General features: G+C 29.1%; 1 protein-coding gene across 1 annotated transcript; it reads left to right on the forward strand.

Moving 5' to 3' along the window:
* The first annotated feature begins 965 nt into the window (after positions 1-965).
* On the forward strand, positions 966-7,609 carry LOC142330099 (uncharacterized). Its single transcript, XM_075375162.1, has 2 exons — positions 966-1,565; positions 6,851-7,609. Exons 1-2 carry the CDS (start codon positions 1,075-1,077, stop codon positions 6,903-6,905), a joined length of 546 nt encoding a protein of 181 aa, XP_075231277.1. The 5' UTR covers positions 966-1,074; the 3' UTR covers positions 6,906-7,609.
* Positions 7,610-11,942: the final 4,333 nt, after the last annotated feature.

Genomic DNA, 11,942 nt, shown 5'->3' on the forward strand with positions numbered 1-11,942 from the left:
ACAATATTTTTTGAACAGTTGTACGTCAGTGCTACACTGGCGTACCTTGTGGTGAGAGGACGCAGTATACCCACTAAGTCATTGTTTATTTAGGGCATTTTTTGGAATGGAGGTGAGATTTTTCAAAACATTTTTTACAACTTTTTAATTGTTAACAAATATACCTAAGAAAACTAAGAACTTAATTAGGCGAAATTAAGAGATGTTGAGGTGACCTTGCTCCACAGCCTCATCCCCTTGACTTTAATGGCATCAATGCCCTATATACAGAAGTAATCTGACCAAGTTTGGTCAAAATCGGTCTAGTAGTTCTGGATATAAAAGGTAGACATCAAACTCACACACATACGTACATACGAACAGCTGGAAAATTTCCATCCGGTTTATTGGTTTATAACATTATTACTTAAGAAAAAAAATGTTAATTTTAAAAAAATATTTTGAACCAAGTTTATTAGCTAAACTGAAAAAAAAAACAATTAAGTAATAAAAAAATTCTAAAATAAACATAAAAATGATTTTTGTTCAAATAAAATAAATTAAAACGTATACAATTAAATGAAGTAGAAAAATGTAAATTAAAAAATAATTACAAAAATTAATAACAGTGTTTTAGGGGAATAAAATTTATTTTTACAATAATAGGCTTACGCCCACTTATAATTACTGATGGATGATAATGAAGTTTTTAGAGTGTGAAAAATTCCGTGACTGATAACATCGTCTTGTGAAATAAAATTACATAATGTAATACAATGTATGTCATTTATGTATATTTAATAAAACAAATAATAAAAGATTATTGCTATAAAAAAAAGTACTTTACCTAATAAAAGAGTTTTTAATATATTTCTTTCTATAAAAATAATTTTATTTATCTTCAATTTTCCTAAAAAAAAGAAGATAAAAAGAATATTGTTGTTTTATTATCTAAAAAAAAATGTTATCAATTGTAAATAATTTTATGATGGGAAAACATTCTAAATTACGAAAAATTGTGAAATCTCATTCAGTATTGATACAGTTTCTATTCTGTATTCAGTTCTTTTTCTTCCTTGCAACTAGTTAATTGACATGTCTTCGGAAGTAACAGTGAAAGAAGAGACGAAAATAAAAAGGCTAAAAGAAGAAAATGAATATCTCATTAATGAAAATCGCCTGCCGGCTGATGAAAATAAAATTTCTAGTTTGGTGATTTATAAAAAAAAATTCAAAGAAGGTGATAAAAACCAACAGTATGAGTACTACGCTATTCGTCGCCAAAAAAGAAGTTTGAATCCTGCTATAAAAAAACTTTTAAAAAATTATCCAGGATCTGAAGAAATTTTCCGAAAACATAAGGACAAGGGTGGGGTTTCATTGTACAACGTGATGAAAGAGAATACTGCTATTTTTAAATGGAATAAATACGCTCCAAACAATTTCACTACCCCGTTGACAACGGAACAACTAGTGGGAGTATTAAACAATTTTTGTAAAAATCCCGATTATAAAATATTGGGTAGTTTAGAGAACGGGAAACGATTACGGCAAACACAGATCACTGAACACTTAGTGAAAACAGAGTAAGTTTTTTTTTTCAATCTCGTATAATATCGTAAGTAGTCATAATATTTTATTATCCATTCTAATATTTTAATTTTCATAAATTGTTTAATTTTTATGCGTAGTGATTTTTTACAAAAAAATAGAAATTTTCTTATAAAAATTTCATTCATTCACACATCGGATTTTTGGTAATGTGTGCGTAATATTTTTCGAGTGATGTTTTCTTTTTCGAGTGTTTCTAAAATGGTGGGCTGGTTATACTTTTTCGGATTCTACTTGCAAAACTAAACAAAAAAATATCCTTAAGAAAATTGGTGAGTTCTCTTAGTTATTCTCCTGTCCGCCATTTTGTTATTTTTATAAAAAAATTATATTTCAAGTTCGGATATGCGAATCACATTAATATTTGGTAGGCGTTTTGGTAATAAAGTTTTAAAATTAGCAAAAAATCAGGACTTAAATACTTTTGCAAATTACAAAATGGTGGTCATGTTTATTTTTCAATCCGTTATAACTCCATAAATATTAATTAGTTTTATCAAAATTTATGTTATTTGCTAAATTATTAAGCCTTTTATTTTGAACAAAATGGCATTTTTATTTTTTTTTAAAAAGGTTAACAAGTAGTCGAGTTATGGGAGAAAATTGATGTAATTTTGTGTCGTAATTATTAGGTCCGTTATTGTGAGAAAATTATTACTTAATTTGATACTAATTTACAGTACTAGAATTAACAATAAATAAAAACGATTAATATTTAATCGAATTGAACGTAAAGTGGAGGACATGAAAACAGACAAAATATCAGGCTGAGTTTAAGCCAGGATGTGGATGTACGTGTTCCGTCGGCACCCGTGGGCTCTGCTGTGTTCCTTGCCGTCTCCTTTCTGAAAGGCGATTCTCAACGGAGAATGTGTTGTTCTTATGGTGAGTCAGGTCTTCGCATGTGAACACCGGCATTCACGTAAATACCGGTCTTCTTTGGGGTTAGGTTTCAATTAACCCCACATCTCAGGAATAGTCGACCTGAGACTGTACAAGACTCACTTCATTTACATTCATACTTAACTTCATCATTCATCCTCTGAAGTAATACCTTACGGTGGTTCCGGAGGCTAAACAGAAAAAAATTAGAGATTAGGTAAGGTTAGAACGGGGTGATTTAGGCCCGGTCGCGGATGTACTTGTTCTGCCGGTACCCGTGGGCTCTGCTTTATTTCTTGCCGCCTTCTTTTCTGAAAGGCGTTACTGCGATTTTCACCGGAAATTGTGTTGGGCTTGTGGTGGCGGGTTAGGTCTTCGGATGTTGTTGAGGAAGAGGGGTATTAGTCTGATGTGTCTGTTAGAGATTTCCCTTCCTCACGACGTAAAAAAAAAAAAAATAGGTGTGAACCTAAGTCCGGAAGTATAATAGAACAAAGTAATCATTAATGATGCGAATTTTTTACCTAAATCAATACTCATTTATATTTTACGTCTAGTGTCAAATTTTGATAGCTATCTTTATTGTAAAATATTCCTTCAACCGTAAAACTTATTGGTTAACTGTTTTTTTATTGCAAAATGTTGGAAATATAAAAATGTTTATTCAGAACTATATTTTTACCTCTCAATTCTACCAATAATAATTGAGTAATACGTACTTCTAAATGAAAAAAGAATGTTGGTAAAGTAACATATAGCTGTTAGACTAGTACCTTTGTTGTGATTAAATAATCACAATAAAATAAAATTTAATTTTAATTAAATAATTATTTAATATGGGATTAATTTCAATATACACTTAATTAAATAAAATATATTTAATTTAAACTAGTGTTATATAATTGAATAACTTTTATAATTTAACAAACCTAATAAAAACAACTATATAACTGTATGATTATTTAAGAATATATAATTATTAAACAAAAAAAAACCTTATGGTCTAAATATTATTTCAAAATTCAATTAAGAAAAATAATTATACATTTCTTATTGATCTATTATTTATTCTTTAATAATAAATTTATTATTATATATTTAATTTAATTATTGCTTGAGTATTATTTTAATTAGTTTAACATTGAATTAATTGGTTCCTTTAAATAATTACTGTTCAATTTTCGGTTGTGATTTTTTACTACACTTGAACCATTTTGTTTTTTTTTTTTGTTTTAAATTGGCATTTGAAGTTAGGGGTAGCTTTACTTGCCATTGAGGGGGGAAGTCCTTTTTTTAGTAATTTATTATTTAATTTAAGTTTAGGAATTTATTTATTGGGTTCCTTTATAGATGAATTTATTTTAAAGTTCCATCTTTGCTTTTTTATTTGGCTTTAAGTTTATAATGCATGTGAGTTTTTGTTAGGCGTTTTATTCTTAAGGAATTAGTATTTATTATCAGTGTTAAGGTTTTTAAAGTTAAGTTTTTAATTGAAGTTATATTTTTTAGAACTAAAAAATGTTGTGCCAGCATTTGCGGTTATACATCAGGTTCAAGTTAATTTTTTTTAGGATTTTGTTTTATTGTATTTTTTATATTTTGTATTTAGGTGAAATTTATGTAATAATTTTTTTTTCTATTTAAGTTTGCGTATAAACCAGGATTAGACACCCTGTTATTTAAAATAAATTTAATTTTAAATTCTAAGGTAGTATATTTTGTTGATTGAAATTTAATAGAGCTGGCGGTTTTTAAATCTTTTTAGAGGAACCTGTAGTTTAAATGATATTCCACGATTTTTTGTACCTTTTTTCTTGTATATCGCTGTCGTTGAGTGTAATGAAAATTTATTTATTTTTTTAGATTTATGTTAGGTCAAGATGCGCAGTTATAAGGATGTTACTATGGGTTACATTAATTTTTGTTTTTTGATTTCTTATTTTTATTAATTTTGAATTTTGGATTTAATAGTAATTTTTTAAAATTAATTTTTATGAATTTTGTTCTTAATTATGTACATATCGCCCGTCATAAATTCTCATAAATTCAGATAAGTCGTAACAAAGTAGATGTACTGGAAAGTGTACCTAGAAACAGATTCTGGGTTATATTTATTTACAATAAATATTTTAACTGTTCAATTCAGTTGGGTCTGATTTTTTTTTTTTACGAAAAAGTTTTTTGTCTTTTTTTAATTTGTTTTTTGTTTTTTTTTTAATTTAGTTAATTGTACTGTAAGGGATAGTTAAATTTTAGTTTAGAAAAATTATTTTTTTTTAGCACCTTTGTATCAGGGTTGATTAATTTCTTAAATTTATTTTTTTCCCCCGAATAATGAGGATTTACTTTAAACTGTATTTTATTGTTGAATAAGAATTATTCGTTTTGAAATGAAATTCGTTTTTTTTTTATCTAGTAATTTGAATTAATCAAGAATTTCTTTTTGTTTATTTTTTTTTCATTTTGAAATTTTAAATTAAGATGGATAAGCTCTTTTTTATATATAATTTATTTATTTTTGTTTTTTTCTTGGATTAACATCTTTCATCATTCTAAGTTCGTTGCGGATTAATTATTATTTTTTTAATAATTAATTTTTTTACTGGGTTTAAATTAATTAATTTATTTTTAATTATGATTAAATTAGTATATTTAAAAATTTTATATATGAATTCGGCAAAAAATAATTTCGCCTGTTTATCAAAAACATGTCCTTTTGTTATTTATTTAAGGTTTGACCTGCTCAATGATTTAAATAGCCGCAGTATTTTGACTGTGCTAAGGTAGCATAATAATTAGTCTTTTAATCGAGGTCTGAAATGAATGGTTTGACGAGAATTATACTTTATTTTTTTAATTTTATTTTTAAGTTAAAAAGCTTAAATTTTGAAGAGGGACGATAAGATCCTATAGATCTTTATTTTTTTTATTTTTGGAAATCAAATTTTGTTGGGGTGACAGGTAAAATTTTAATCTTTATTTTTTTTTTTACATTTATTTATGTATTTTTGATCCTTTATTTTGATTTTAAGATTTAGATACCTTAGGGATAACAGCGTTATAAATCTGGAGAGTTCTTATTGATAAATCTGATTGCGACCTCTATGTTGGATTAAAAATTTCTGCGGGGTAGGTTTTACAGTTTTGGGTCTGTTCGACCTTTAAAATTTTACATGATCTGAGTTCAAGCCGGCGTGAGCCAAGTTGGTTTCTATCTTCTTTTTTTTAATTCTAATTGGTACGAAAGGATTTTTGGTAATATAATAGTTTATTTACTAATTTGGCAGATTTAAGTGCTTTAAATTTAGAATTTAATTATGTAATTTTACATTTTGTAAATGTTTATTTTTAATTCTTTTTTTTTATTTTTGTTGTTTTGGGTGTAGCTTTTTTACTTTATTTGAGTTCAGGATTTTAGGTTATATTCAGTTTCGGAAAGGTCCTAATAGGGTAGGTTTATTGCAGCCTTTTAGTGATGCTTTAAATTTATTTAGAAGGGAGTTTTATTTTCTTGTTTTTGGTAATTATTTGATTTATTTTTTTCCTATTTTAGGTTTATCAGTTTCTTTATTATTTTGATTGTTGTTTCCTTTTACTTTTAATTGTGTTGGATTTATTTATGGCCTTTTTTTGTTCTGGGCTTGGAGTTTATTTTATTATGATTGCTGGCTGGTCTTCTAATTCAGTTTATCCTTTGAATTTCTCAGAGTATTTCTTATGAGATTTTTTTTTTTTAATTATTTTATTTTTATTTTGTATTGCAAGTCTTTATATTTAATTGTTTTTTCAGTTGGATGTTTGATTTATTTGTATATTAGATGAAATTTTGATTTAAAAAACTGTAGCCCATACACGTGTAAATATGGTATTATTTTTATGAAATAATTTTTTCATATGTATGAATAAAGAAGTATTATTATGTAGAACATTGACCTGCTAAACATTACTTATTGAAAATTACATCACATAATTTTTTTTGTCAAGCCCCAATGAATTTTTAAGATCCTTGTTTTGTTTATTTTTTCAAACATTTTATGCTTGCAAATTGCTTATACTTAGTTGTTCCCCTTTTCTATACTCATATCTATCTTTCAGAAAAAAAGCCTAATTTCTGGCAATTGTGTAACAGTTATTGTCTATTTAGTAAACGATTGTTTTCAATAAAGTATTAGGTAATGAATAGTTTGGTAACCAACCATGAAAAAATGAGAATTGTTTTGTCAAGCATTTTATAATTTTTTGTATACATTTACGTGTGTTAAATTTATCTCTACAACGGGTATCTCATTCAGGTTCTTTTGGTTGTTGTGAGATTGCATTATATACTTGTATGTAATGTCCAATTGGATTTTTAAACATTTTTATTTTTAATTTGTAGGATGAAAGAGAGTCCAGGAATGGATAGCAAATTGAGTAAGTTAACGTTAACGTGAATGAGAAAAAATATAACTATACTTTTATTCAAAATATTTTAATAATAATTATAATTTACAAAAACATCTTAATAATCATAGGTAATAAATATGTATATATTTTTTGTCAGAAAACTTTTAAATTAGGTAGATGTTTAAAAGAACACATAAATATATATACTAAAGAGAAAAAGTATGTTTGTAACTATTGTCATCTTATAATTCTAGTTCTGGTTTAGGTATGCATATTAATATAAATATCTAAGAGAAAACTTGTATTTGTAACTTTTATCAAAAAGTTTTCAATTATAATGGCCAATTAAAGAATCATATTAATAATGTTCATACCAAAGTTAAAAATTGTGTTAGTAACATTAGTCAAGAATCTTTAAAATTTATTTTTAAATTAAAGAAATACATTAATGAAGTACATAATAAAGAGATAAAATATGATTGTAATCTTTGTTCAAAGTCTTTTACCGTTAGTTCTAGTTTACACATGAATATTAATGCTATTCATACCAAAGAAAAAACTTATGTTTGTAACTTTTGTCAAAAGGTTTTCAGTCAAAGTTCAGCAACTTTAAAGAAACATGTAAATATTCACACCAAAGAAAAGAGTTATGTTTGTGATATTTGTCAAAAGTCTTTAAGTTGTAGTAGTTATAAAAGTTTAAAGTAACAAAAGCTTTTATACTGAAATAAATGTTTAATAAATAAATGTTTTACTGAAATAAATTTATATACATTAAAGTTTTTGCTGTTTTATTTATTTGTTGAATTATTAATCTTTTTGTCATATTTAAAAAAAAAAAATACTAATTCTTCAGGCATCAATGTCGGAAGGCAAATCTAAGTAGCAACTCAAGCCCAAGCAGGTTGGGGCTGTTGAGGTTGCTGAGGTAAGTACTGACGACTTGTCAGCCTCCTCTGATGATGAAGAAATCAGGCAGAATTCTCTAAAGGAATATGTGCTTGATTTTCTGATATCAAAAGGTAAGCCTGATAGCTCCGCCTTTGATGAGGGTTTTAAGTGAGCAGTTTGAGCAGCTGTTGGCCTTTCTGGAGAATCCCAGAGGTGCCTCAGCTAGTTTAAGGTCAAAATTGACCCCAAAATTGAAAGAATTCAAAGTTTTTGTCTGCATTAGCAGAAGGATACGAAGCATTAGCTTCTAAGCCAGTCCAGGTGAAGGAAGCGGTGGTTAAGAAGAAACTGTTCATTTTCTGGTTATTGAGTCTATTAAAGCCCCGCGAAAATGTTATGCAGATATTATCAAGGATAAGCAAGAGGCCAGTTTGCTCAAAATCAACCAGAAGTCCTGTTCGTTAATATGAAAGAGGGACACACCAAAATTAGTAAAGAGATGAAGGATGAATTTCAAGTCATCCTTCGATCAAAGAAGTTGAACCTGGTAATTCGAAACATAAAAGAAACTAAGAAGGGGCTGGTTGTGGTGGCTGATAACTAGGAGTCAGTTAAAATTATATCAGGCTCATTAAAAGCGACGTGACAGCCAATCCAAAAAAAGAGGCGTCTGAGAATGATAGTTTACGGTATGAATCAGTGTCTAGCTGAGGTTAAGGTGATGTCTCTCATTACAGGGTGTTTGAGGTGGGTCCTTCATTGTTGAAGACCTTCCTTCCTGAAGGGAGGCTGTTCATCGATTTTGCTTCTTTCAGAGTCAAGGAGTACGTCGATGTTCAGCAGTGTTTTGAGTCTAAGGGATATGGTCACAGAGTTAAGTTCTGTGATCTGCCCATTATCTGTGCCTACTGCTGTGAGGAGGGACATAAGCGCGAGGACTGTCACAAAAAGGCTGATCTTCCCTAATGTATAAATTGTAAAAAATTGAAGAAATATCATAAGAGCTCTCCGTTGATAGCAAGGATGTGGATCATATTTGAGAGCTATTGAGATGTATTTTAATTCTCTTGATATCAAAAATGAAATGTATGTAATGGATAGCTACTTTGAGCATCGAGAAGTTCTACTTTGTGATAGTGGTCACAAAGTAGAGAAGACACTATATAAGGGTTGTCCCCAAGGTAGTGTTCTGGGCCCCTTATTGTGGGTTGTGGAGTTGATTTTTTGATGTGACTGAGGTTACCCAGTGGCTGTCGCATTGTTGCTTATGCCGATGATGGGCTTCACTGGTCTAAGGATGTTCGCAGAATGAGGTTGAACTGCGCATCTCTCGGGCTTCCAGAATACTTGAGCTATGGGGCCATCAACATAAGATGGCATTCAGCCCAGATAAAACCAAGATAATGCTGATGAAGGGCCGTTTGGCAACAATGTGGTGAGTATGGGGGTTGAAAACTCAATATTGAAACCTAGCTAAGAGTAGGACAAGTTATCGTCCTACCTCCTTGACCAGTACCGTGTGCAAGGTGATGTAACAAATGGTAAACTGCTGTCTGGCGCGGTACCTTGAGAGAAATTCCCTTTGCATTGCTCCAGAACAATGTGCAGTCTCTGCCAGGGTAGATCATCTACTGATCACGTAGTTGCCTTGGAAGCTGCTGTTCAAAACGCCTTCTTACTTCGCCAATGCTTGGTGTTGTATTTTTCAACTTGCAGAAGGCCTACAGCACTGCATGGAGGAGAGGAATCCTAACTAACTTAATGAATAGGGTGTGCAAGGTAATCTTCTCGCATTTGACAGAGGTTTCTTCAGTAGTCAGCTTTTCTGAGTACAAGTTGGAACGACGGTATCTGAAGGTTTCACACTAGGAAACGGAGTTCCTCAGGGAAGTGTACTAATTGTTACTTTGTTTGCCGTAGTCATTAATAGTATAACAAACTATGTGCGAAAACTGGTAATGTGTTCTTTATTTGTAGATGATTTTTCTATTTATGTAGCTTGTGGAATGTTAGCTACAGGCTGTTACAAAACACAATAGCCTGCTTAGAATCGTGGTGTACATCTAGTGGATTAACGTTTACACTGGAAAAAACAAAGAGCAAAGAGAAAATAGCCATTGTAAAGGTTTATGATCAGTGAATAGCTTAAATTTTCTTCTGTAAAAATTAGAAATAATTTCTTTTCCATTGTAGAGAAATTCTATTAGTGTGGTCACTGAGGGTCTGACTTCTGTATGCGATGGGTTGATCTGTGCTGTTTTTATATTGACTCACTACAGTTCTGATAGCAAAACTGCTGGATTCTGTTGCAAGGTTGAATTGTTTCATAAAATCTGTATGTCGAAGTAATTCATTTGAAAAAATATTTTTCCACATTTCAAAACATTTTATACAATTTCTGTTTTCAATATTTATTTCCGTGTCCTTTTTTAAACATTTAGTAAGCTATTTCATTATCTTCGCAGAATTTTTTATAAATTTTCTGTAGCTTCCTAATAAAACTAAAAATCCTTTAAATCTCTTTTGTGGTCCTTGGTATCGGATAACATTTAATTACATTGATCTAATCAGGAATGAATTTAACTCCATCTACAATCACAAGTGTCCTAAATATGCTACCTCTTTTGTAGAAATTCTGTTTTATTGAACTGAATTTTGAAGTTAGCAGATCTGTCTGTAAAAAGCTTAAGTCTTAATATATGTTCTTCTAAAATAGTTGAATAAATAATATCATCAAGATAAACAAGGCAAATTTCATTTTGAATTCCACGTACATTATTCATTATTTGTTGAAAGGTTGGTGGGCTATTTTTTAATTCGAATGACATCCTCAAAATTTTATAGTATCCTACTTCGGTAGAGAACATTGTTTTCTCTATTCTATTTGGGTCCATCTCTACCTGATAAAATCCAGAGGCAAGATCCAATGTGCTAAAATATTGGGCTCTTCCTAGCTTGTCCAAAATGTCTATTATATCTGGAACTAACTTACTTGGAATGTATAACACACAATATAAAAATTACTGTTTTAAATAATATACACTTATTCACTACAGTCTATAGAATAATATTCTTTTATTGCCTCTGTGCTTGTTGGCTTGGTGTACAGAGGATATCGATGAAGAATTATGTTCCTTAATCCTCCCTGAAGATGTTCTACTGACTACACCAGTTAAGTTATTTCTTAATGAATATATTTTTAAAAAAAAAACAAACTTAAATTTATTTTACAATTTCTTTTATGTATATTCTTTCCATAATAGAATGAGTACAAGGCTTGTGTTAGATATACCTTCCAACAAACCAATTTCAAGACTAACATAACATTAAATGTTCTAATGATGTTAGTATGAAGGTTTACATTAAATGTTTTTTCTGATGTAATGAATGCAAGACTAAAGACAAAACAAAGGTTTAAACATAATAAACATTTCTTGGAATAACTACTATTCCAGAAATACATAACAGTAATAATGAATTCAAATGCTAAATACAATACTCTAACCTATATATACTAGCATATCCCGTCGCTGCTGATTCTGCTTATATATTTTACTCATGAATATTTAATCAGAATTTTAACATGAATACAAAGATTAATTTCTCAATGCCAAACTTTTTTTTCTATTACAAAAATTGAGTAATTATTCAAAAATACAAAGGTATCTTAAAAAGAAATGAACACAAATAGTATGAAATGTGCACAAGTTGAAAAAAGTATTGTAGGAAAATGCATACATAAATATGTACAGTGAATGAATGGTAGATGCAAATGAATAAGCATTAAGTCACACGGTTGCTTGTATGATAACATTCATTAAGAATATTCATAGCATAAGAAATGAATATTTAATCGTTCTTTTCTTATATTTAACATGCTTTCATCTATTTCCAGTAAAAATGAACAGGATATCTGTTTGTAAGGTATGTTAGAGAATTCACACATAAAACAGAGGCGTTCATGAATTTTTTTTTATTTTTTTGGTGAAATATTTTTTTTTTGAAAAACGAATATTTTTCTTTTTATACAAGTATCATCGTTCGAAACAAACATATCATTAATGATATTAAAAAAACATTTACAACTAGTATCACAGCTAACATACCAAAAATGTACTTAAAACTTATGTCTATTTTATTTAAAAAGAAACCTTGTGATAAAGGCCTTGGCCTTTTCACTAAGTTAAAATTGG

Source organism: Lycorma delicatula, chromosome 9 (genome assembly GCF_047948215.1).
Source record: "Lycorma delicatula isolate Av1 chromosome 9, ASM4794821v1, whole genome shotgun sequence".
Taxonomy (NCBI): domain Eukaryota; kingdom Metazoa; phylum Arthropoda; class Insecta; order Hemiptera; family Fulgoridae; genus Lycorma; species Lycorma delicatula.

What these genes read in the sequence shown, in the direction of transcription:
- LOC142330099 (XM_075375162.1), top strand. Translation starts at nt 1,075, where the DNA reads ATGTCTTCGGAAGTAACAGTGAAAGAAGAGACGAAAATAAAAAGGCTA. An exon ending in GAACACTTAGTGAAAACAGA is followed by an intron (nt 1,566 to 6,850) that starts GTAAGTTTTTTT and finishes TTTAATTTGTAG; the next exon opens with GATGAAAGAGAGTCCAGGAA.